The following is a 27,714-nucleotide window of genomic DNA, read 5'->3' on the forward strand; positions in this document are numbered from 1 at the left end:
ATGTGGATGTATGGATGTAGATATGGATGTGTATGTATGGATGTAGATGTGAAAATAGATGTATGGATGTAGATGTGGATGTGGATGTATGGATGTGGATGTGGATGTATGAATATGGATGTGGATGTGGATATGGATGTATGAATGTAGATGTGGATGTATGGATGTGTATGTATGCATGTAGATGTGAATGTGGATGTAAGAATGTGGATGTAGATGTGAAAATGGATGTATGGATGTAGAAGTGGATGTGGATGTATGGATGTGGATGTGGATATGGATGTATGAATATGGATGTGGAAATGGATGTATGAATGTGGATGTGAGAATGGATGTATGGATGTAGATGTGAATGTGAATGTATGAATGTGGATGTGGATGTGGATGTATGAATGTGGATGTGAAAACGGATGTATGGATATAGATGTGAATGTGGATGTACGAATGTGGATGTGTATGTGGAATAATGAATGCAAAAATGTATGTAAATGGATATGAAGTCGATATGAGCGAATGGATGATATGAGATGTCATGTGAATCAGAATGTGAATGAATAATATAAGATGTGAACGAATGAGATGTAATGAGAAATGGATGTGATGAGACGTAATGTAAATTAAGAAAGATAGGAATGGATGTTATGTGAAGTGAATGAATCTGATGTGATGGGATGGAAAATGATGTATTTGGTCAAGAATGGATACACATATGATTTGGAATTGGGTTAAGTAATATGGATTGATGTGGAACAATCTGGAAAGACATGAGTTCATTATAGAAACTGTATTTATGACCTGTTTGTAAATGACTGTTTTATGTCAAGAATGCTGGGGAATCATTTTGACCGTCTTGTGATTAAGGTCGTGGAGACCTAACTGATAAAGTTGCAACTGCTACGGAGAGTCAATGGAGGACGTCTCGCGTAGCAAGGTCGGCCGAGGTCTTGACCAGCCTCGGTTCGATTTAAATGGTGACCTTCCGGTACGGTGGATAAGGGACCAAGGAAGCGGCCTATGAGTGAAGCGCTAGGTGACCTGCGAAGGATCCTAGAGGGTGCTAACCATACGGTGCTCAGGCTCTGGGTCGCCGAAGATAACCACACGTGCGTCGTGGAAGATATTGGAACAAGGAGTAAGAGTTGTTTTCTGAAACCGGGCATGGATCTGGTTGATTGACCTTGCTGGTCCTCAATGGATGAGTCCATGGCTCTCTTATATGGATCTGTTGATTGATCTTGTTGATCTTCAATGAGGATTCCATCTTGATTTTTATATGTGAAAATATTGCCGTGTACTATGAGCTAGGAACTATTGAAAAGGCCCCTGAGTGAACAGGTGGTGAGCGTTCTGGTTGCCAATGATGCCATAAGTACACTGATGAAGGAATGATTGGAAATAAGGATTCAAGCAGAGATTTTGAGGATTGTGATCAGTGACACAATGGTTTCATTAAAGGATTGTTTTAAAGATAGCTGATGCTGAGAAAAAGGCAATTTCATATTGGGTGTGTAAGTGGTGTGACTAGATTTATGTTTGCATGAACTTCCGGCTAGGGGGCCTGGGAACTCTTTTCCCTGGTACCTGGGACAAAACCTAACCAAATTTCTAATTGGATCCCATCACTACAGTGGTTGGTGGTTGGCTAACCCATGGGACTGGATGGGGTTAGGCTGGACTGATGGATCCAAAAATCGAGACTCAATTTCTGTTTAGTTCGATAGATGAAGTAAATCCCGAATAAAAGTTCTTCTATGGAAAAGAATCAACGACCGTGCCTCTCAATGAGGAAAAAGGCGTTGATCTCTATGATCCAAGTACAGTCTTTTTCCCTGATCTGACTATGGGACTTACGAGTTCGGTCAGATGAGCTCTGCTAGTTAAGGCTTTTGACTACGTTAGGGAAAAGTTATCCTGGTGGAATCGCCCGTGCTTTCCGGGCAAGAGAAGTTCTTCCGAGTTCAGGTTGGAAGAATTGAGGAATTAGTCACCTATCCGGATATCCGTGGGCGAGGCCCCGAGTGTGGGACCCTACCCCGCGCAAGATGTGCTACTTCCACTGCTAGCACTCCGAATCCGTTGCGCGGTGGGGACAGGGATCTTACAAGAGCAGCCCGCTTGTCTAAGAAGGCCTGTTTGCTGGTAGCATCAGGGAATCTAATGACGAGGTGCCACTCTCGTGTCATATCCTTGTCTGCCCTCCATGCATCTGCAAAGGGGGGGGATCTTGTCCACTCCTAACATTTGGCAAAGCATCTTGGCATCCTCCTTGGCTCGCACATGGAGGGCCCTATCCTTCATGTGTTTCTCCTCCTCGAGAGTCTTATATATGATGTTCTATGGGGGTTTGTGCTTCTTCACCACCTGCACCCAATCTTTCTTAATGGTATGCAGTTCCTCCTACAGCTTATCACTCGCAGCTTTCAACTGCTCCAAGTCAGTCCTTAGACCCTCCTGAATATTCAGTTCTCCTTCCTCCATTGTATGGTCCTTGACCATAGCCTTTAGGGCTTCCGTTTCTGCCCGGAGTTTCTTTATCACTCGGGTAGCCTCTGTCATTCCTTGTTGTTGCAGTTGGGTCTCTTTCAACATCTGAATCACCTCCTCTTGGTGGTTCACCTGTGCTGCCAATTCTTCAATCTTGTTATTATTCTTGCCCTGTATCTCCTTGCGGAGGCCTTCCAACTGTTTTTCATGTTGGTTTAAGACCGTGTCCAGAGCACCTTCTTCTGTTTGCCCAACAACTTCTTGGTGTTGTCTTCCACTATCTTGATGTACGCCTCCTCGAGTTTCTCTAGATTCATTGCGGCTATTTCCCCTAGTTGCTACCTTGGGGGCCTGAGCAAGGGTGGGTGGGAAAGGACGGCTCCTCTAGATTCATTGTGGCTATTTCCCCTAGTTGCTGCCTTGGGGGCCTGAGCAAGGGTGGGTGGGAAAGCAAGGACGAACAGCCTATGCACAGAGCAGCGTTGGGGGCTTGAGGAAGGGCGGGAGGTATAAGGGAAGCACCGAGGAGCGGGTGCGATAGGCGGCAGGCATGCTACGCATGCAGATGGGTGCGACAAGTAGGCAGAGGGCGTTGCACAGGTGCCAGGCATGGGCAACGAAGTGCATCAGGCACGTTGCGCACAGGACAGGTGGGTGCGACAGGTGGCAGAGGGCGCTACACAGGTGCCATACGCGCTGCGCATGGGTAGCGAAATGCAACAGACACGCTGCCTGTAGGTGGGTGGGATAGGCGGGTAGAGGGCGTTGCGCAGGTGCCAAAGCGCGCTGTGCACATGCAAACGCTAGCGGCGCGAAGCCCGAGCAAGGGTGCGAAGGTTTAACACCATTGGCACATATGAGAGAGAGAGAGAGAGAGAGAGAGAGAGAGAGAGAGAGAGAGAGAGAGAGAGAGAGAGAGAGAGAGAGAGAGAGAGAGAGAGAGATCAAAGTATGAAGGTTTACACCATTGGCACATATGAGAGAGAGAGAGAGAGAGAGAGAGAGAGAGAGAGAGAGAGAGATCAAAGTATGTAGGGTGGAGAGCCATTGGAAAAAGAGGATGGAGGAGCAAGTGTGTAAGATATATTATTTAGAGAGAGAGAGAGAGAGAGGGAGGTATTAATGTCAATAGAATGCAACACGAGGGCATGAGAGAGAGAGAGAGAGAGATCAAAGTATGTAGGGTGGAACCACGGGGAGAGCCATTGGAAAAAGAGGATGGAGGAGCAAGTGTGTAAGATATATTATTTAGAGAGAAGGGACTTGTTTTTGACAAAAAGGTTTACTTAATTGGGCCACATTCTTAAAGCATGGCCACTCAATTGTAGAAAGTCAAGTAAGCACTTTGACCTAAGCCAATGGAAACATATCTTACTATTTTATTATAAGAATGATTTTAATTCATGGTATATTGGACTATAAAAATAATAAACCATGACATAAAATTCAAATCAAAACTTTTGTTTGTAGCCTTGTTTAAAATTTGACAAATCATATCACATCACATTTCTACAAATGCATTTTATTTTCTGATAACCACGTGATGATAATATAAAACCTCTTACACAGGTAATAAACAACCCTACCTTTGTTGCGTTTTTGAGCGGATATAAATATTTTGCAAGATTGTGAATCCATTAGCCTAAGATGCTCGGATTCATTTAAATATGACATTAGTTTTTTTTTTGAATGATGTACATGTAGTTATCTTTTGGAGGCATGCATTACAAAGTAGTCGTTTAAAACTGTGCTAAATAGAAGTGCCTATGTCGGCGCCATCGCACATGCTTGTGTGCAATACAAGTGGGTGGTCTGAGAACTCAAATAGGTGATCCTTGCACACATAGACACGGTGTTTCGAGATGAGAAGAAGGGGATGGGGGTTTGTAGGTCTAGTCCTCTCTCTCTCTCTCTCTCTCTCTCAACGTAGTTTCTTAGTGGGGCGGTTTGCATTGCTTGCTCCATTGTAGTCTAGGACTAGAGTAGCATTGGGTCGTTGTGGTGTCTACGAGGCATGTATTGTGGAGTTTGTGATGCAAGCACCTTTAGGGCCCTTATGGGCCTTAGGATAGTAGTACTTAAAAGCGGTATATACCATCGGCTAGTGTAGGGATTAAAAGCGGCCACTTTAATTGATATATACATACAGCCAAGACCAAAATATAGAATTGTTAACCAAAAAATATATATCTATTGGTCCAAAAAATAAAGGATTGTTAACCAAAGGACCTTTGACTTCTCAAAATTGTAACCCGGTTTGGTACCCACAAAAGCCTAGCCAAAAGAGCAATGCTTGAACCGAAGGACTTTGACCTAGTAACCAAAAAAGAGGTGTCGGATCAGCGCGCCGACGGACAAGTGTGAATCATGGGAGGGAATTTGGAAGATTTCTTCTCCCCCCCCGCGTTTCCAACACAGAGCGACAGAGAGCGCAAGAGGTTGGGATTGTGTTATAGGATTCGGTGATGAGATGGATCTGACCTACCCTAACCCGGGGTCGAGCTCTTCCTTCAACAGGCAGCAGCAGCAGCAGCAGCATCATCATCAGCATCAGCAGTACTCCTACCCGCAGGTTGCTCAACCTGTGGGACCCCCTTATGGCCGCCCCCCACCCCCCGTCCCTTCCAATCCTCCATCGCGTGAGTTACCTCCTACACTTCTGTTTCTTGTGTGTGTGTGTGTGTGTGTGTGTGAGAGAGAGAGAGAGAGAGAGAGAGAGAGAGAGAGAGAACTCTATCTTGATTTTTTCACCAATCTCATCCACTTCAAATCGACAAATCTAAGATGAAGGGTTTTGATTGGCGGCAATTAGTGTTTAGTGATTTAATCAATGGGCTGCACAAACTCATTGACATACTATGAATGAAGGGCACTTCAAATCCAAAAATCTAAGATGAAATGAATGGGCTGCACAAACTCATTGACATACTATGAATAAGGGTTGCCGATTGTAAGTAGACAATCTTGACTCGATTAGATAAAGGGCATTTTAATGTAGGAAATTTGCATACTGAAATGCAGTAAATTGTAGCTAGTAAAGTTCTAAAGACATGCTCTATGCTGATAGATTGGGATGTAGACATCCAGGATAATCTCTCCTTTAGGACTTTTGATGAGGTTGAAACATCAAGATGCGTCACCCTATGCATGCAGACATGGTGCCAGCCTGTCTTATGATTGGTGCAACTTGTATGCAGATCACTCTGGTAATTACCATCCAAATATCATGCCAGGAATTAGGCTTGAAAAGGACTTCTCAAGCCTAACATGTGTGACTCTAGATTCCAGCCATTGTTGGGGAGGTCACTGACTCACCCACAATTATTTTTTCTGAGTGGATGTTTTCAGAGCCACACTGTTTTTGACAGAGGATTTGATTGATTGTATTGCACTTGATAATTCATGTGGATTATGGAAGTTCAGTATAGTTGGGTTCCAAAGGCGAGCTTGGATGTATGTTACATGATCATACAGAAGCGTGCTGATTAATTATAATCAAGCTGCACAGCTGAACACAAAGAAAGAGGAGAAGATTCACCTAATCTACTGAATGTATTAACTGAATGAATGATCACGATGGTTCAGATTTGGACTAGAACTGTGTGAGTTTTATGTGCTACTGCTGTAAATCTGAACAAAGAGAATAAAACAGCATATATGTGTAGACAGTAGACTGCAGATGATCAAGAACCTGAATATGATTGAAGGTACAGCATGAGGGAGGCCCGTGAGTGCTGGTATGTACAAATCAGGGCTGACATGAGAGATGATAATGAAGAGGACTGAGGCACCTATTTATATAGGGCCTCTAGAGCTGGTCGGCCAGGTCCTACAGGCCAACCAGGACATAAGTCCATAAAATGCTAAAAAGGCTCCCAAAAAAAGGTGCAAAAATAGCAAGAAAAAATATGTGATGCAGGGCCTTATAAATGGGCCAGATACAAGCATGAAGGGAGTCCATGTGGGGATGAACAATATTTCCAACACCTCCTCTTCAACGCCAGATGGGCGGATCGACGCCGGCACGTTGAAGTAAGACCTCCAAAGAAGCTCGAGGGAGTGGTTTGGTGAAGAGGTCTGCAAGGTTGTCCTTGGTAGAACAATACACCAAGTGAAGAAGACCAAGTTCGATCCTGTCTCGAACAAAATCATAATGCACTTTGATATGTTTGGATCGACCACGAATCACCGGGTTTTGTGCCAAAGCAATAGCACTCTGGGAGTCCGAGAAAATTATGATAGGAGAATCTTGTGTACACCATAAATGTTCAAAAATTTGATGAATCCAAAGAGCTTCAGTCACGGAGAGAAGGTAGGACTTATACTCAGCCTTAGTAGATGATGTAGCAACAGTCCTTTGTTTTTGAGACTTCCAAGAAACCATTCCAGATCCATGCAAAAAACAATATCCAGTAGTGGATTGCCGGAAATCAACACAACCAGCCCAATCAGCATCCGTGAATCCTACCAAATCAGAACCATTGGAATAAGTGATGCCATAACTTGATGTGCCACAAAGATACCAAAGAACCCGCAAAGCAGCTTGCTAGTGAGATTGTCAAGCCGTAGAGGAGAACTGATTGAGAATAGTCAAGGCATTAGAGATATCTGGACGAGTGTTGTTAAGGTAGAGCAATGAACCAACCAACTGCTGTTACTTAGTAGAATCAACCAAAGGAGAATCATCTTCCTTTGAAAGCTTGGAACTAGGATCCATGGGATAGGAGAGCGGAGTATGTCACAATCCTCTAGAGATCTGCTGTCACATGCACTTTGCACTGTAGTGCATGGTGACAAGATGGCTCATCATCAGTGCAACACTGTGCAACAGTAGAACCCTTTAGGATTTGATATTTGTCGTACGCCGTGATCCCATCGCAATCCTTAGTCCAGGATATGTCAGGCAGAAGCTATGTAGGTCATTCCTCAGCCTTAGAGAGTCAATCAGTCAGTCAAAGTCTCTTAATCCACTTGGAGAGAATCATTCATGCATATAGAGTCAGTAGAAGCCTTAGGGTTTGCATCAGAGCATGGTTGCATATTGCATATCATTTATCCCACATGCACATAGACCACCTAAACCATTGCAGAAGCCTTAGAATATCATCCATTATTTTACCATATTTTATAGCATTTTTCCAGCATTTATTACCATTATTCCATTTATCCAGTCATGTAGCTTTATTGAGCCAGTTGGCCAGCTTCACTGCCAGCAGACTAGCCCCTAAAGTGCATGCATATAAATAGCATTGCTTCACCTCATTCACTCATCATCCCTTAAGTGTTTCAGTCTTCAGCCTCTTGGAGCTTTATTGCTCGAGCATATAAAGCATACATTAGCAAACGCATCAGCCAAGGAAGGAAGCGCTTCAGTACCTGCATTTTCAGCCTTCATGCAGAATTCAACATCCATACATATCATTGTTTTGCTATAGCCCTATTGGTGAAGGTAAAACACATTCTTTCATTCATTTTCAACATACACACTGATAGAATGTGCAGTGGAAGAAGGGAAAGTGGAAAAACAAGAGAGAGAGAGTGAGAGAGAGAGATGGAGAGGAAACACAAGTGAGAACCAACTCTCAATATCATCATCCAAAGGAATACATGTCCCGAGCAAGAGATCACAGATCCAAAGCATCCCACCGGGTCCAAAAAAACATCCTCCAAAACAACAAACCTGTAGAACTGGCAGGGAGAGGGGCATCCTCAGAAGCATCACAAAGAGAGGCAAAGGTAGACTCCTCACAATGAGGAAGGGAAGCAGGAATATAAACTGCAGTGGTAACAAAGTCCTCAAGAGCATCACTGAGAGTAGAAGTCTTCCATAAGTAGAATCAGATCTCAAGAATCAGCAACAAATAAATGATCCATGTGAAAGGATCACACCTCAAGGGCAAAACACCCTCCTTGCTCTGCAAACACTGCAAAGAAACAGGCTCGGACAAAATAAACTCTGCTCAGGATCTCTGAAAAGATCACTACTCTCCTCCAAAATCTGTAAACTCCTGTCACAAAAGAAAGTCTCCACAGAAACAAAATAGCTCCCGAAATTGATCCTCAAGTGAAGTAGTTGGAGATGGGTCCCCTATGAGTATAGAAAACTCGTGTGGAAAGCAAAACGCAGCCAAAACACTGCTGTCCAGCAAAAAACAGCACTCCACCGCCAACAGAAGGCAAGGAACATGAAGAAACCGGGTAACTGTGAAGACCAGGTGTAAGTCGTGGCGGTTGCCTGCGGGACTGGGCCTTTGACACACTTGTTGATACCATCAATGCATATTAAAACATTTAAACATGACCACAACCTTAACACATATCCATCATCACTTTGCATAAAACATAAAGCTGGACAAAACATCCACAAATGCTGAAAATGGAGCTTGCACGTGTGACACCGCATAGAGGCCGGAATGGGCCGACCCCCCTCCCCCCCCCCCCCCCGGGAGTATTTTATTACCCAAGGAGAATAATTTCATGTACAAGCTTTGAGGGCCTTACTCTCCCCACGGGAGATGCGGGATTATCCCTATACAAATGCCATAACACAGCCCAACACGAGGCAATCGAGTCGGAACACAGACTGCAGAAATGCCGAGCCAACAATATAATCCATATACCTCCGTGTGGGTACTGATTCTTCCCCAAAAACCACAGGTCTTCATGCAATAGAGCTGGTACAGCAAGTACAACTCTTCATTCAGTCAGCACAGTAGGTACAATGGTTGGTACAGTCGGTACAGTGGCTGGTACAACAGGTACAATGGCTAGTACAGTGGGTACCGTGGCTGGTACAGCAGGTACAATAAGTACAAATGTTGGTACAGTAGGTACAGTGACTAGTACAGCAGGTACAGTGGCTAGTACAGCAAGTATAAAAGCTGGTACAGTCGATACAATGGGTGGTACAGCAAATACAAGTACAAGGGTTGGTATAGCAGGTACAAAGGCTGGTACAACAAGTACAATGACTAGAAATCATAATAAATGATTAAATACCCTTGCTTTCAGTATTTCTTCGCGATGGAAGCCTCCAAAACAGTCCCCAACAGCCGGTATTCTTCATGAGCAGCCTTCAAGAGAGAGAGAGGGGCCATCATTAGGGAAGCCGTAGTAGAGGCTAGTGTGCACCAAGAGAGCCTCTATTAATGAAGAGAGAGGGCTCCAATTTATAGATTTGGGCCTCCCATGAGCTAAAATGGCAAGAGAAGGCTACAATGACAAGTGGAGAGCCACACAATAGCTGAAGTGACAAGTGTGAGGCCACTTGTCTCACTTTGATACACTTTCTAACAAGTGTGGGTCCTTTCATAAACTTTATCTCTAAAAATATCCCAACTGGTAGACATTCTGTCATAGGCGCTTTGCCAACTCTTGGTATCTGCTCAATTCCAGATGTAATGACGTGAACAGAATTTCCATCGGAGTCGGGCCAAAAATAGCAACTCTCCTAAATTTTAGGAGTGTGGTCCTCTGTATTCTAGGATAATCCCCCATTCCCAAAGCTTGTACTTTCCAAATATTTAGACATCTTGGAGTCCACCAGACCCCTTTCATACTGGGAAATGTCGAGGCTGGTGACACCAGGAACAAAACACAGGTATAGATGCTCCAAAAATCAGCAAAATGCTGACTGAAAACATAAATTCAGTATCCTCCTCAAGTACCAAACTGCCTCCAAAACCACAATCCAAACAAGAAACCCCCTTTGCAAGTGATCTGTGTTCACTGGAGAAAAAAACGCAGCCAAACAAGAGGCTACAAACCTGAAAATTTAGGCCAACCAGTGTCCACACCTCCTATGAGGAAAAACATTGAAGAGAAGGTACCTTCGGGTCCAACGGATGAAGCCCCTTGCTAATGAGGGTGGGGTCCAAAGTAATGATTTGATTAAAGGTTTTATCACCTTTAAATAATAGCATTGCATGGAACTCATTTGGAAAGTTACCCACGTGTGGGTTGGTGGTGGATCTTTCCTTCTACACGGCTGCTACCCGCCGCCTCCTCCGTGCCTGCTGTACTTGCCCCTTCATGCCTGGAAATACTCGCCTAGTTGCTGCCCTTGTGTACCTGCAGTATCCGCCTAGCTGCTGTCCACGTATACCTGCAGTACTTGCCTAGCTGCTGCCCTTGTGAACCTGCTGTACCACCTGCAGATTGCTATAGCCCATGTGTACCTACTGTACCTGCAGATTGTTGCTGCCTTTGTGTACTTGTTGTACCTGCAGATTACTACAACCCATGTGTACCTACGTGTACTTGCAAATTGTCTACTAGCTGCCACAGTTTGTACCGTCGGCTGGTTGCCCTGATTTCATCAACTGATTGCATCCATTTGGAGTATAATATAAAGGGAAATGGTCTTCATTGCTGAGATATGAATTAAAATCTATGCCAGGTATTTATTTCAATATTTTATCTCAAATTCAGATAACAATTAAAGTGAAATGTTGTTATTTCAAGCTTTGTGTAGGCAAGTTTTTTCTCTAGTTGCATACACTTTAGAAGATCATTGGGAAGTGGTTTCTCCCATGACTGCCTTGACTGTGCTCTCATTTATAGAGGGACCAGTGAAGGTCAAGAGGGTATGACAAAAAACCCTTGGAAGACCAGTGAAAGGCAAGTGTACACCCAGTAAAGGTGGGAACGAGCCTGTGATTTGAGGCTACTCCGACCAACACTTTCTACATCGGTTTGAACCAGACCTGTTTGGTTTTTTGCACTCCCTAACGGAGGAATCTGGCCTTTTCAGGTCCATGACACTTGTACAAATATAAATACTCCAAGAAATACAATAAGTATTGAGGGGGGTGTCATGTGCACAGTGGGTATCTACCGTGTGCTATACGCATGCAAGACTAGTTTCGAGGCTTGGGGAAGCTTGGAACTAGGCAGGCTGATTGACGAGCTGAGTTAGGGATATACTAACGGGCGGGCACCCAAGTATGGACGGGCGGGCGGCCAAGTGTGGACGCTCGATGACCGGCCAAGAGCCTATAAGGGTGGCCAAGGTTAGTTATTGTATTATAGAGAGTCTCGCGAGTTTGTGAGAGCTCTATGGTCTTGGAGCCTGGATCTAGTGCAGACGTGCACCTGCTTTATGCAGCCAAGGCCGGCAGCAATCTCGAGGCCCGCGAGGGCAGCTTCGTGGCGGTATGGGACGTCGCGAGGAGGAGATTGGTCGGTACGTCAACCTAGTTAGCTCAGCTCGTGGCTCGGTGGGGACAGCCAAGACTGTGGGCTCGCCCACGGCTGTCATGGTTGGGAGGTGAGTCAGGCCTGCATCCCCTTGCTTGTTTGTTGTTTGTTTGTTTGCAGGATTCGAGTTTCGAACCAAGGTCGATCACGAGGGAAGATCCGTGGGGATTGGACAGTGGTATCAGAGCATACCTCGTGAATGAGCAAGTCGGTAGGTAGAGAAGAAGAGGTCGAAGAACGGTATGTGTTAAAAAAGCTTGCTGTTTTTTCTGTGCATACTGCAGTTTTCAGTTTGGTGTGTGCTTTTTCTTCATCAAAGAAACCCATGTTGATGATGGGAGATGGTAGTTTTAATTGGGTTGATTGCTTTTGCAAAGAAGAGGCCTTGTGTGCAGTCGCATAACTTGCAGGGAGAGAAAACAGAAAAAAAAAAAGCATAATGCTTTTCGTAGCTTTTTGGCGCACGAGAGAGAGAGAGCAAGAGATTGTGCTGTTCGATTGTTTGGCTGGATCGCTTACAGGCGGTCAAGTTTGTGCGCTGGCGGGGACGTTGGTATGCTAGCGACGGCTGGCTGGCAGGCAGGCGCACGTGCCTGTGTAGCCAGGCGGCCATGCCTGCCAAGCCAGGCGGCTAGGCAGCCAGGCCATCTAGGCGCCCAGGCTAGGCACGTTGGGTTGGTGCCCAGGCCAGGCGGGCAGCACCCAGGCCTACGCAGGCGCCCAGCCATGACTTGTAGGCGACCAGCGCAGGCTTCCAGCAGCAGCCGACGGGGTTCCAGCAGCCGACAGCAGGCGCAGGTTGGCGATGATGGATAGGCGACGTCAGCTAATGGATGACGTCTGCAGCAACTCACCGAAGGCGCTAATCCAGGAGGTTGAGAAAAAAAAAACGCTAATCCAGGCGCTGGCAGCTCACTGACGGGTGAATTCAGGAGGAAAAAAAAAACAGAAGTAAAGCTTACGTTTTTTTACAAGCTTTCGTTTTTTTTTAAAAGAAAAAGTTTAAATTTTTTATAAAAATTTAAAAGTCATCTCTCCTCCAAGATCTTTAAGGTTTCAATGGTGTTTATTTTTTTTAAAGACAAAAGAATATATATATCCATATATATATATATATATATATTAAAAAAAAAATATTTATTCAAGAAAAAAAAAAGAAAAAAAAAACACAAAAGCTAAAGTAAAAGCTAAGCATAGCTTTTCAAGATTTTTTTTTGGGCTTTTGGGAAACCTTTATAAATCCCCTCAAGTGGGCTTCTTGCCACACATCTCTCGAGTTCTCAAGTTTTCAAGCTCTCAAGCTCTCGAGTTCGCTCGCACTTTCATTGTGCAAAGATCGAATTTTCTCTCCACGTACCCTCTTCACGATGTCGACCCAAGAATCAGAGTTGGAGCCCCTCGTGGAACGCGAAGGCTTGCCGGCTACGGAAGGCACTGATGCCGATCTTTTTGACGAGTTTGTGTCAAAATCAGATTTCCAAGAGTTCAAAGTAGCTCTCGAAGCTTCTTCAGCGGAACGTCAGGCACAAATGGCAGCCCAGATGCAGGCTTTGCAGAACTCCATCGCTCTATTAACCACTACCCTCTCTACTTTTTCGGGAATGGATACCTTGGCTTCTGCTTTAGGCCCCAATATTACTCCGGAACCGTTCGGGGGCGAGCAAAAGCAGAGAACCAAGGAGATCGTGGACACTTGGCTACATAAGTGGCAAGTTCACTTTCAGTTTCATCCATATGATGATGGAAAGAAGATACAGTTAGCAGCAGGTTTCCTGTCCGGCAAAGCTTTGCTTTGGTGGAAGGAAGTGAACCCAAAGCCAACGACTTGGGCACAATTTGAAGACATTTTCAAGAAAGAATTCTTCAAGAAAGAGGATGATTATGATGTTGTAGCCCGGTTTTCAGCTTTGACCATGACCTCGCAGCACCTCACTTATGAGGTCTACCTCCAGAAGTTTCGTGACTTGCAGATGAAGGCTACAAAGATGGATCCCACTACTCTTTTGGGGTTTTTCGTAGCTGGTTTACCCGACTCGTACCGTTTACAGGTTAAAAATAATAAATGTAAAACTTTGGACGAGGCCATTCATTCAGCTCGTATCTATGATGATACGATGGTCTCTTCCAAATCAAAACCCGTTACCGAGCAGGGGAACAAGCATAAAAGAAAGTTCTCCGCACCTATGGCTAACACGAATGAAGACAAGTCTTCGGACCAACCTTCGAAGAATTCCAGTTCGACTCCAGCGAAGAAGAAACGACTCCTTAGGGCTTTGAAGCTCAAGAAGGAAGGACGTTGTTTTATCTGCGAAGAAAAAGGACACATGCGTAATGAGTGCTTGAAGAAAAAGGGTACCAAGTCAAACGCAGGACCCAAGCCAAAGGCAGCTAACCAGTTGTCTTTGACAGGTACGTCAATTACTGTGCTTTCTCGCCCTAGTACTTGTTCTGATTGTCTGTTCAATTCTAAGGTATTTGGCATGCATGATCTTCTCCGAGTTTATGGAGAAGTGAATGGCCATAAAATTCACATTCTGTTAGACCCCGACAGTTCGCATAACTTTGTTAACTACAAACTTGCGCAGAAATTGAGTCTTGACACGACACTCAGCGACCATACCTATGAGGTACGTCTACCTGCGGGCAGACAAGTTTGGGATCGCAAGGTGGAGATGCTTCCAATCCAGATCGCAAGGTGGAGATCGCAAGGTGGAGATGCTTCCAATCCAGATTCAGGACTACAAAGATACTATGGAATGCTATGTCATGCATCTGGAAAATGTAGACTTGTTATTAGGGATTGAGTGGTTTAAGACTCTTGATGTCCAGATAGATTGGTCTAGTCATATTTTTTCTTTTTAGCATAGGGACACCAAGTATAGTATTTTAGGTGATTGTATCCATCCCTCTCAGGGACCTCTTGTAAATACAATTGATTTTGGAAATATAATGAATTCTTCTTTGTACACCGCTTTCCATTGTGTATTGATTCCACTTTCTTCTTTTCTCATCCCTTCATTGGATGTGAATGAATTAAGTGTGTTTGAAAGCAAAGAATTACAGAAGATACTTGATTCGTTTCAAGATGTATTTTCTAAGGAACTGCCATCGGGTTTACCACCTGAACGGGCAGTAGATCATCGTATTGACTTGATCCCTGGTGCTCATCCTGTGAGTATTCCACCTTATAGGATGAGCCAAGCTGAGGAAGATGAGTTGGCTAAACAACTCGAAGATTATTTGAGGATGGGCCAGATCCGTCCAAGTAAATCACCTTGGGGTGCACCTGTGTTGCTTAGGAGAAAGAAGGACAATACTTGGAGAATGTGTATAGATTACAAAAGATTGAACAAGTTGACAATTAAGAACCGTTATCCTCTCCCTAGATCAGATGACCTAATTGACCGGTTAGCAGGAGCGAAATATTTCACGAAGATAGATTTGCGTATTGGCTATCACCAGATACGTATTCATGAAAGGCATGTCGAAAGAACCGCCTTTCGGACTAGGTATGGCCATTACGAGTTTCTCGTATTACCTTTTGGGTTAACCAATGCTCCAGCCACTTTCCAGCAAATGATGAACGATCTTTTTCGTGAACATTTGGGAAAATTTGTGGTGGTGTTCCTGGATGATATTTTGATTTATAGTCGTACTCTTGAGGATCATGTCAGACACCTCACGATTGTCTTATCTATTTTAAGACAGAATCGACTATATGCTAAATTGAGTAAATGTGAGTTCTTTATGACCGACATCATTTACTTGGGACACAAGATCACTAGAGATGGATTGAGCATTGACTATGACCGAGTTCAGAAGGTTTTGGACTGGCCTATACCGCAAACAGTGAAACAACTTCGTTCTTTTCTCGGTTTTGTAGTTTTTCTTAGGAAATCTGTACGGGAGTACTCTCAGCTCACACTACCGATGACCGACTTATTGAAAGGTCGTGGACGTAAGTCCAATCAGCCTATCACTTGGAATAACGATTTGGATATGGCCTTCAGACTTTTGAAAGATAAAGTCAAGGAAGCACCTATCTTAGCATTGCCTGATCCTAGTCGGCCTTATGTTCTTGAAACTGATGCCAGTGACTATGCTATCGGGGCTGCTTTATTTCAAGATGGTAGACCGGTGCTGTTGAAAGTAAAAAGCTAGACGACACTCAATCTCGTTGGCCAACCCTTGAGAAGGAGCTTTATGCTGTGATTCATGCTCTCAAGGTTTGGAGACATTATTTATATGGCTCCAAGTTTGTGGTATTGACTGATCATCAGTCAATCAAGTATGTGTGTGATGCGGATGATTTGAGAGGAAGGAAAGCTCGTTGGGCAGAGTTAATGCAAGATTTTGATTTTGAGATCCGTTATCGGAAAGGGTCCATGAATAATATTACAGATGCGCTTAGTCGGATTAGAGAGGTGAATACTTTGTCGTTCACCGAGATTTCTGCTGACTTATTTCAGTCATTGAGAGGGCTTTGCAGGACTGATAGTTATTTTGGTCCATTTTGGCAGAAGATCCAGGACGGGAGCTCATTGATTGACCAAGACTCGGTGACTGCGCAGTCTACTATTCAGGCTGCAGGAGGTCAGTGGATGATTCGGAATGGTTTACTATTCCGTAATGACAAAATTTGTGTACCACAGATCCCGGACATTAGGTCCAAGATTCTGAGGGAGTGTCACGACGCCCCTTCTGCTGGACACCCTGGGGTACACAGGACACTATCATTAGTGAAACACACTTTTTATTGGCCGAAGATGAAAGGGTATGTAGAAGATTATGTTCTCAAGTGTCGATTTGTCAGGCAAATAAAGCTGAACGCTTTAGACAGGCTGGGTTGTTGCATCCTTTGCAAATCCCAAGTAATAAATGGGAAAGTATTTCCATGGATTTTATTACCGGATTGCCAAGAACACATCAAGGCCACGATTCTATTTGGGTTGTGGTAGATCGCTTGACAAAGATGGCTAGATTTTTACCGACCCGGAAGAATATTACAGCTACGCAATTAGCTCGGCAGTTTATCGAGCAATTGTTTAGACTGTACGGGTTACCGCAGGACATAGTCAGTGATAGGGACTCTAAGTTTACGAGTGACTTTTGGAAACTTGTTTTCGAGAAGTTGGAAACAACTTTAAATTTGAGTTCCTCTGATCATCCTCAATCTGATGGCCAAACTGAAAGAGTGAATCAGATTTTGGAGGATATGCTTCGAGCATATGTATCCAAAAGACAAAGTTCATGGGAGGATTATCTTCCTATGTTAGAATTTGCATATAACAGTACTAAGCATACGAGTACAGGGTTTAGTCCTTTCATGCTTATGTACGGTTTTCAACCAAGATCACCTGTTACAGTAGGATTCTCAGGACTTCAGCATGATGCAGCATGCAAGATATGCAGGAAATGTTACAAGTTGCGAAGGAATCTATTAGAAGTGCTCAAGACCGAGACAGGTTTTATTCTAATAGACATCGTTCACCTAGAGAGTTCTCTGAAGGAACGATGGTGTATTTGCGAGTTCCGAAAGATTCCGAGACTTTACGGACAGGTAGATCTCCGAAATTATCCCCTAGATACTGTGGACCATTTCGTGTTACACGACGGATTGGTTCAGTTGCATATGAATTGGATTTGCCTTCTCATGTGAAAGTTCATCCTGTATTTCATGTCAGTAGACTTAAGGAAGTACTGGGTGGAGCAGATCAGTTAGTTACTCCTCAAGAAATTATAGATGTCCAAGACATGACGTTTGTTCCGCACGAACCTGAAAAGATTCTTGGATTTCGTGAACGAAGATTGCGTCATACGCTTATCACGGAATACAAGATCAAGTGGAAGGATCGTGTTGAGGAGGACGCTACATGGGAGACATTGACTTCTCTTCAGAGAGATTACCCTGGCTTTTTAGTGAGCTCAGGAGTGAGCTCTTAGAGGAAGGGGAGTATGTCATGTGCACAGTGGGTATCTACCGTGTGCTATACGCATGCAAGACTAGTTTCGAGGCTTGGGGAAGCTTGGAACTAGGCAGGCTGATTGACGAGCTGAGTTAAGGATATACTAACGGGCGGGCACCCAAGTATGGACGGGCGGGCGGCCAAGTGTGGACGCTCGATGACCGGCCAAGAGCCTATAAGGGTGGCCAAGGTTAGTTATTGTATTATAGAGAGTCTCGCGAGTTTGTGAGAGCTCTATGGTCTTGGAGCCTGGATCTAGTGCAGACGTACACCTGCTTTATGCAGCCAAGGCCGGCAGCAATCTCGAGGCCCGCGAGGGCAGCTTCGTGGCGGTATGGGACGTCGCGAGGAGGAGATTGGTCGGTACGTCAACCTAGTTAGCTCAGCTCGTGGCTCGGTGGGGACAGCCAAGACTGTGGGCTCGCCCACGGCTGTCATGGTTGGGAGGTGAGTCAGGCCTGCACCCCCTTGCTTGTTTGTTGTTTGTTTGTTTGCAGGATTCGAGTTTCGAACCAAGATCGATCACGAGGGAAGATCCGTGGAGATTGGACAGGGGGGCGGTCCTTTCCGGCCCCAGTGCTGGTGTCATTTGTATTTTTCAGTATTTCCAGTGTTTGTGTTGCTGATGTTGTTTCCATTGATTAATAATAATTAGATTAAGTGTTCTAAATATGTGTATATTGTCTTCCAATCTGTAGGCCTCGTGTAGGGAGCGGTCGCATCAGTCCTAGAGGCTAAAATAGGACACCAAACAGGAAGCCAGTAAGAAGGGGATGATGTCTAACACACACAGCCTAGAACAGTCCCAATCAGCCCTTCTCTCAGCCTCCTATATTCCATTGGAAGAGTGCATAGGCTTGAGATTGGTCATCATTGATGCTTCTACAGCCGTGTACAGTTTAGCCCGACTCTTGGTCTTTCAAAGGTCTCGCGTTTGGCTTATCTACAGTCCCAAGTCAGTCATAAAGTCATTCGCTTCAAACATAATAAAGCAAATACTCCTAGCAATAGGAGGGGACCCTTCAGTGGTGGGTAATTTGGGACCCAATAAGGTATACAGGTCTCTCTCTCTCTCTCTCTCTCTCTCTCTCTCTCTCATCTCCTAAAGTTTGAAGTGATAAAGTGGATTGCTAAAGACTCGCAAAACTCAGGATAAAGAAGGCGGTGTGAGACTTTGTGTGACAGGATCCTTCATTACGCATAATTCCGTTGCATGTTACGTTGGTATCTAATTTAGCTTGTCCACACACACCGCATCCTAGCGTGATCATCGTTGGATGGCCATACTTCGCTCCGGCATGACCACCGACTTCAGTAACATGTCTACAGAGGAGAGTACACATCAGCAGGAAGATGTCTTTCCTGAAGGAGACCTTACTCTTCTGCCTACTATAGATACCATAGCTCTACTCCGAGCATAGAACCCGCTTCTTATGGAGCGTCTCCAACTCTTGGAGACTACAACAACAAAACCCACTCCTCCAGTTATCCTCGACTTCATCATTGTCTTCTTTCAGATGGAACAACAAAGTCGAGAGGATGAAGCCAGACGGCGGGAAGAAAAAGCAGATAGACGGGACTATAAGGAAGCCTAATGCAGGCTTGAAGAAGACCGGTGTCAGGCTGAACTCGCCGCTCGGGAGCACCAATGAGAGTTTGATCGAGAGCGCATGTTACTCGAATACCAATGGGAAAAGGAGGCCTTGCATCTGAAATATCAACACCTCTCTTCAGTTTCCCCACCCGTAGGTGCCACCAGCCAGCATCCTTCGACATCAACAATCGTCATCCGAACTCAACTGAATTTTAGTAAGTATGATGGTAAGTGTGATCATTTAGCTGTCAATCAATTTATTCATCAGTTTAATGCTTATTTTCCATTGGCAAAGCTAACAGATCCTCAAGACAAAGTCCACGTAGCGGCTCCCCACCTCACGAGTGAGGCAATCACTTGGTGGCAGCATTGGTCTAGTATCCATACTGTCATGTGCACACCCTATTGGTTGTACAAGTGACATGGCATCCATAAGCATTTAGCAAACATTAATCCATTTATCCATGGCATTTAGAGCATATAGCACAGCATGAGCATTTAGGGCACTCAAGCATTAAGTCGTGGGTTGTTACAACTAGCCGACAGCATTTATTAGCATTTAATGCAGTCGTGAAGACTCAATTGGCTGGCCGACTTCACAATACCCGCCCAATAGCATTCACCCATATGCATCATTTTAGCATCATTCATCTTAGATCAGTAGGGCCTCTTCTTAGCGTTTCCTTCCTAGGGAGCAAGAGGAGATCACAATTCAGCATTTGGCATACAGTAAGCATATTCAGTATATTCAGATCAGTCATCATCTTCTACCTCCTACATAGAGGAAAGGTAGCATTCCAAGGGTGGACCTTAGCATTGGAGACAGGAGCAGTCATTCATCATCAGCATGCAGCTTCTCTCTCTCTTTCCGAGATAGATACTCATTTAGGAACAACATTGATCTATTTATAGATCTTTATTGTAACTCACCCATTTAATATAGCTGCATTGCATTGCATTGACACCACTGTCTATCTCTTAAGTATCATTAAGTGAAGTTTAGTTAAGCCTAAGGTTGTTTTACTACGGTCAATCCCCCATGTCACATTGGTATCAGAGCTTTACAAGGTAAGCAGCCTTAGTTCATGTTCATGTCACGATTGTGACGTATGTATGTATCAGATTCTCTCTTCATTGCTGATTCCTGTTGTAGATGCAAAGAGTAACTAGCCAAGGGAACCCCTGCCCTCGACTAGTTGCGACTCCTCGCCAAAGGATGTACCTCTTCATCGAATATCCACATCCCTTCGACGAATGGTTGTATCCCTTGATGAATGGTTGTGCCTCTACATCGAATAGACACATCCCTTAGCCTAAAGTTGTATCCTTTCGTCTATGGTCATGTCCTTTCGTCAAAGGACATGTCTCTTTAAATGTTTCTCTTCATCTCCTATATAAGAGACCTGTTGTACTCAGTTTAATCAATTCAATTCAATCTTCTCTCAAGTGTTCTCCTGAAGTCTCTTGTTAAGTACTTAAGTAGTAATTAGTACACACTATGAGGGATTAACAATATAACCCTCACACTGCACAGTGGTATCAGAGCAAACACCTTTTCTACGTGTGGGTTGTGAAGTCCTCACTCTCTCCGCAGGCACTCCCCCTTCCACCCCTCTTCTTAGTAATGTATGGAAGCAGCGGAGCGATGGTGGACTTGGCGTAAAGCTTTGCCCATGGTGATGTAAAATATTTTTTTTGTCCACACTCACACACACGCACCCTTTTGTGTCTCAGAGAGGGAGCCCTTTCTACATACCTCGATGACCCCCTCCCTGTTGCCGGTGGTAGTATCCGTTCGCTGCAGGTCATGAGCCCCCCCCTCTCTGCTGAGTATCGAGCGCCCCCCTCCTCGCTTCGTGCAGCTGCAAGCCATGAGCCCCCTCCTCGCTTTGTGCAGCTGCCGGCCATGAGCCCCCCTCTCTGCTGAGTATCGACCGCCCTCTCTTCGCATCGTGCAGATGCAGATTGCGGCGCCTTTTCGAAGAGGCACACCCCCTCTTCCGACCGTGTACATGACGATTCCAGGCCGCCGTCACCTCTAAACATAAAAAAATAAAAATAAAAATTTAGGCAAGCTACGTGGCATTTGGGCCCCCATAAAAAAAAAAGCGCGCTCTTAAGTGCGCGAGTAAGAAGTGTCCCCCCTCTTTCGTTGGCGATTCGACGCTTAACCCCCCGGCTGTCAGGATGCCGCCGATTGCACTTTCGTTGTCATTCTCTCTCCCGGCTCTACCCATGTCACGCTGTGTGTGCGCTCTTGCCATTCATGTGCATGCGTCATGGACAATTTTCCGGAGGAGCCCTACATGCACATCCCCTACCTCAACTTCGAGTACGAGGATCTCATTACTGCCTCTCCAACAGCTGTTCCTTCCATCCTACATCCTGGGTGGACCTTTCCTGCTTCACCTCAATACTCTCTCTGAGTTCTCCAGATGTCGACTTCGCACGACAACGTGTCACCCGCCGATCCGGATCCTCAGATGGAGGCCTTGCAGATGACCACTCTTCAACAACAGATGGAGGACTTGCAAAGGGTCCTTTTCGACGGTATGGCATCAATGCGATCACAAATGAAAGACATGCAACAACGGAACCAACACTAGCGCAAGGGATCTAGGAAGTCACAGAAGGCGCATCGATCGCGTTCACCAACATCGTCATCATCCTCGGTGGGCCAGCAAGACGATCCCTAAACTCCTCCCGATCCGACCGCTGAGGTAGACAATGTTGAACTCAAACTTTTGTATAAATTAATGACCACAGCACAGACAAGAAAGATGGATATCAAGTTGCATGAGCCCTACAATGGCCGCCGCGATAAGCGGTTAATCGATCACTGGCTCTACAAGATGGAGGTTTATTTCTCAAATACCGACGTGGGATAAATTCCAAGACTTTTGAGCCTGCAAATGCGAACTTTCATGCCAGGTCTTCTCTCCCCCGCCTGAGTCAAACTGGCTCGATAACCACGTACATCTCAGAGTTTCAAAAACTGGCTCTCGAGATAGAGACACTCAGCCCCTCTGACTAGCTTCACAGCTTCATTGACGGGCTTGAACCCACGATCCAAGATGAAGTCCATAAGTATAGCCCTGTCACCTTGGATGAAGCAATCTCGTATGTTGAGCGCATTGGTGATTACAAGCGTCCTCCCAGGAACTTTTCCTCCGGCACCCGTTCTTACCAACGGAATCGACCCAATGGGACTAGCCAACCCCAGCGTCCCAATGCTGGACAACCAAACTCTAGGTGACCATATTCTGGACAACAGTCCTTCCGGTCGCGCTTCTCCAGGCAAGCTCCCGCGTCAAACGCAGGATCCTCTCAGGCCGAATTCTCTGGCTGCAGAAATCTAGATTGGTCCCGACAGGACCATCGCAGCAATGATCGGCGCAACTTCAAGTGAGAAACCTCTTCAGGACAGTAGACCTCTTCATCGACTGCCACTTCATCCCAACCTAGTCGTCCAGGCCCCTGTATAATTTGTTCTCGCGATCACCGATGGTATGAATGTCCTCAGCGCCCTAAACCCTCCAACACTCAGCGCAATTCTCAGGTGGACAGTTGCCACCATGCTGATCATGACCTGCCTCCTGTGAAAGACAAAGACAAACAAACAGCTTGCTCTATCCGAGTTTTTGAAGTTGTCAGTACCCTGATGCTTAATGGCCAAAGTACCAACCCTGTTCCGTTGAATCTTTCCAAGTAGGTCCTTAGTCTTTTGGGTTTCATTGGTGACCATCCCATCAATGTGCTGGTGGACAGTGGCTGTTCCACTAATTTTGTGGGCACTTCTTTGGTTCGCAAGCTTCGCCTGCAGACCCGACATTTTGTGGATGCTTTTCAAGTAGAGCTTGCTGATGGTTCCTTCCTTAATTGTAACAAAAAGGTGCAAAAGCTTCAGTTCCAGATTCAAGATTACCAAGATCACCTTAATTTTTCAGTGATGCCATTGTCACATTATGACATGATATTGGGACAATCTTGGCTGTATCGATATGATCCAGTGATCAGCTTTCATTCTCATTCGATCCAGCTATACCATGATGGTCAAGAGGTGGAACTTTGTGGCCTTTTTAGTGCCAAACCCATCATTGTTGTTTCTTCTCTGCAAGTCGAGCGGCTCGTCCGTAAACGTGACTGTACAACAGCCTTGGTCATGTTATGAGAGATTGAAGCAGAAACTAGTGAGCAATCTCAAGCCTCGTCATCAACAACTGCCTACTTGGAGCAACCCTTCTTCAAGCCTTTTCAGGATCTGTTTCCGAATGATCTTCCGACGACATTGCCTCCTCGTCGCCCTGTGGATCACCCGATTGATCTTGTCCCAGGTCAACCTCCTCCAACCCGAGCTCCATACCGTGTTTCTTACTCTGAATCTCAGGAGATACAAAGGCAATTACAGGAGTTGCTGGAAAAAGGTCACATCCGTCCCAGCAAAAGTCCCTTCGGAGCTCCAGTTTTGCTTGTCAAAAAGAAGGATGGATCAATGCGGCTTTGCATTGATTACCGTGCTCTCAACAAGCTGACAATCAAGAACAAATTTCCTTTGCCTCGCATCGATGAGTTGTTCGACCAGCTGCTTGGTGCAAAGGTGTTTTCCAAGATTGATTTGAAGTCCGGCTATCATCAAATTCGTATCCGTAATGGTGATGAATACAAGATAGCATTTCGGACAAAATATGGCCATTATGACAAACTTAAGTGGTCTTCGGAAGCTCAGCAATCCTTCAATGATCTCAAGCATGCCTTGACGACAACCCCGGTCTTGGCCATTGCTGATCCCACCCAGCCCTTTGATGTAATGATAGATGCCTCAGATCGTGCTTCTGGTGGAGTTTTGATGCAGAATGATCGTGTCATTGCTTTTGACAGCAAGAAGTTTTCAGCCATTCAAAGCAGGTATCCTGTGTATGATAAGGAGTTTTTGGCAATCGTGCATGCTTATCGGACTTGGAGACATTATCATCTTGGAGTAGATTCAGTTGTACATACAGATCATCAATCTCTGACGTACATTTTCACTTAGCCTGTAATGAACTCTCGCCAAGGCCGATGGGTTGAAGTCTTGGCTAATTTCCACATGACTATCCAGTATGCTCCTGGTCTTCAGAATGTGGTTGCAGATGCCTTGAGCCGCATGCCTCGAGCCACTAATTTTGCCATCACAGATGTGCAAATGGAAATCCCTGCTTGTTTCAAGAATGAATATTTGACTGATAGAGATTTTGGAGATGCGTTGCGTGCTCTCAAATCTTCTAATCTCAGCCCTGTAGAAATGAACATGTTTGTAGCCTACACCATCGTAGATGAATTGCTGTTCTTTTCTGATCGCATTTGTGTGCCTCACAATGCTTCATTGCGGAAGATTCTCATTCAAGAGCATCATGAAGTTCCTTATGCTACTCAACATGGTATCAACAAGACATATCGGCTTTTGTCTGTTACATACTTCTGGCCTCAGATGCAACAAGATGTTATCAAATTTGTCAAAGCTTGTCATTCGTGTCAGATAATGAAAGCCTCTCGACAACTTCCTCAAGGTTTACTTCAACCTTTGCTTGTCCCCAATGAGAGATGGGAAAGTATCATTATGGATTTTATCACCACTTTGCCTCGTTCATCCAAAGGCAATGCTCAGATTCTTGTAGTGGTTGATTGTAATATGCGGAAGCTTCGGAGAAGGATCGGTACTTCAAAACTCAGAAATCAGCACTCTTTTCGCGACGGAATTAACGCACAAACTGAAAGGAGATGTGCAGAAAATAGAGAGAAAAGGGGGAGATGGAGAGGACACAGTATTGGGTCCCAATTACCCTCTGTAGGGCCCCCACCACGGATGGTGTATTTGCTTTATTAGAATGATGTAAATCTGAAAACAAATACAGAAACTTGACCTTTTCTTGGCTGGAAAAATCCTGCCCTTGACCTTCAGTCCTCCACCCCTTTGCGTTAGCAACTTCTTGGCTGTCCTGGCCCTTGTTTGCTTGAGCACTTGGTGAATTATGAGATGGCTTCATTGATTCTTGGCTGGAGTATTTATACTCCCTTTAGCATCCAGTCGGCTAGCTTCATAAAGCCTCACGACTAGGTTTTTTTAAATAAAATGCTTTCACATTATGCATCATGCTGGCCACTCTGCGCATGCCTGTGTGGGACAGTACCAGGCTGTTGGGCACTCTGCGCATGGGTGTGGGACTGCCCCCTACACCTGGCCGACCTGTTGGATAGGGCTTTTAGCCCTGTCGGCTGCCTGTCGAGAAGCACTAAAGCTGGCCGACAGCCCTTCCAGCCCATGCCATGGCTGGTGGGCACAGCCTGGGCCCTCCTGGCCCCTTGGGGGTGGTTCTACACCTCCCCCATGCCCACACTACAAGTGCAAACCTTCGCACTGGGGTAGCCCTATGGGCTGGCCCCATCTCTACATGCAAACCTACATGCCCATAGAGGTCTGGCATCCAGTTGCAAACTAGATACACAGAACATCTGACATCATTCCAGAGGGAGACTCACAACGCGGACTGGCACTGCTTCATGTGCAGGACAGTGCACACCTGACCTTGGACTCATGTGCAGGACAATGCACACCTGACCTCGGACGACTGAGATGGATCCCTGGTTGACTCGTCCCGGACTGGGCTCACATGGGACCAGTTCACCATCCCAGGTCCTGCACCTTCTGTACAGAAATGTCTATGTGGCATCCAAGTGCGGGATGCACGTGACATCCCCTTCTGCTTAACTTGACGGAAGCTGCATAGCCTCCAAATAATCCGTCAATAATGCCAGATAGTCTTCGAAAAATTCTTTGTCGAGCCATACCGCTTCATGAGTTCCTCGGTCCTGAAACTTCGTGAGGAACTGTCGTAGTCTTCGGCCTGAGCCATGCTTGAAACGGTGCAGAAAGATCTGTTCTGGAACCATTACTTCTGCTTCATCAATAATGTCTGGTTCCGCTTCGTCTTTGACCTCTGAAGGGGCTGGACTTGCATATGGCTTTAACCAATTGACATGAAATACATCGTGCATAGTCCAACTCGGAGGTAGCTTTAACTGCATAGACACCTCATTAATCTTTTTCCGGATGGGAAATGGTCCGAAGCTCCTGAAAGACAACTTTGGGCATCGCTTGCCCACCTGCTTCAATCTTTGCTTCATAATCCGAAGATACACCCAATCCCCTTCCGAAAACTTCATGTCCCTTCGGTCTTTATTGGCCTGTCGGGTGTAGGCCTCTTGCGCTTTAGCCAATTTGTCTTTAACGGACTCTAGGATCTCCTGGTAAGACTCCGTCACTCTGTTCGCCTCCGGTACTGAAGACGAAGTCCTGGTTAACAACAACTGGAAAGGCCTTCCAAACGCTGCCTCATATGGAGTCCTGCCAATAGCTGAAGAAAAAGAGTCATTCAAAACAGCTTGAACTAAAGGCAAAAATGATTCCCACTTACCTTGCTGATCGTGGACATAACACTTCAGCACATCAAAGGCCAACTGGTTGTATATCTCTGTCTGGCCATCAGTCTGTGGGTGGAATGCACTGGAAAAATTCAACTTAGTACCAAAATTATCAAACAATGCCCTCCAAAAATGACTGGTAAACTTGGCATCTCGGTCTGACACTATGGTCCTAGGAATCCCACCAATCGGGTATCAATGCCGAATGAATAGCTGGGCAACATCCTCGGCGGTCACATTGGCCCTGCAAGGAATAAGCATAACAAATTTGCTGAACCTATCAACAATAGTTAAACACTGCGTATTAGGCTTACTCGGACTGGGAGGCAGATTTGTGACAAAATCCATCGAAATGTCCTGGAAAGGACCCTCAGGAATTGGCAAAGGCTGTAACAACCCTATCTTCTTTCCACGAGGAGCTTTCACCTTTTGACAAATGTCACAGCGTTGTACATATGTAAACACATCACGCCTCATCTTTGGCCAATAGTATTGCCGTTCTAATTTCTCCAGAGTCGAATTCATGCCCCTATGACCACCTGTAATGGCGTCATGGGCATCATGGAGAAGAGCTGCCCGGAATGATTTCATGACACATAGTCGGCCTTTGTAGAAAAGCCAACCATCGTGTATCAGAAAATGGCATGGTCCTGTGGCATCCAATGCCTGTTCCCACTGTGTACCGAATTCCTCGGAATCCGCGTACGTGTGCTTCATGTCCTCTAGTCCTGTACCAACAAGGTCAAGTCTAGTGGTCTGAATCGCAGATACTTGTCCCTTCCTGCTCAAAGCATCGGCCATTGGATTGGCCTTTCTTGGATGGTACTCAATCATACCACCGAACTGCTGGAATATCTAACTCCAGCGGTGTTGTCGATCACTCCACTGTGCACTTGGCATCGTCTGAATCCAGCGCAATGCTTGATGGTTCTGAATCCAGCGCAATGCCTGATGGTCAGTGCGAACCTCGAAGTCACGGCCATACAGGAAATGTTTCCAATGTTTCAAGGCCTG

General features: G+C 45.4%; 1 protein-coding gene across 1 annotated transcript in view; it reads left to right on the forward strand.

Annotated features, from left to right (window-relative positions):
- The first annotated feature begins 4,046 nt into the window (after window positions 1-4,046).
- The window catches only part of LOC147610069 (uncharacterized), a 45,088-nt gene continuing 21,420 nt past the window's right edge, over window positions 4,047-27,714 (forward strand). The window contains exons 1-2 of the mRNA XM_086786941.1: window positions 4,047-4,147; window positions 4,903-5,123. Of these exons, the coding sequence (XP_086643067.1) occupies window positions 4,955-5,123 (169 nt within the window). The 5' untranslated portion in view covers window positions 4,047-4,147; window positions 4,903-4,954. The remainder of the gene's footprint in view (window positions 4,148-4,902; window positions 5,124-27,714) is intronic.

Source organism: Cibotium barometz, chromosome 50 (assembly GCF_041138505.1).
Source record: "Cibotium barometz isolate CiBa-2024 chromosome 50, ASM4113850v1, whole genome shotgun sequence".
Taxonomy (NCBI): Eukaryota; Viridiplantae; Streptophyta; class Polypodiopsida; order Cyatheales; family Cibotiaceae; genus Cibotium; species Cibotium barometz.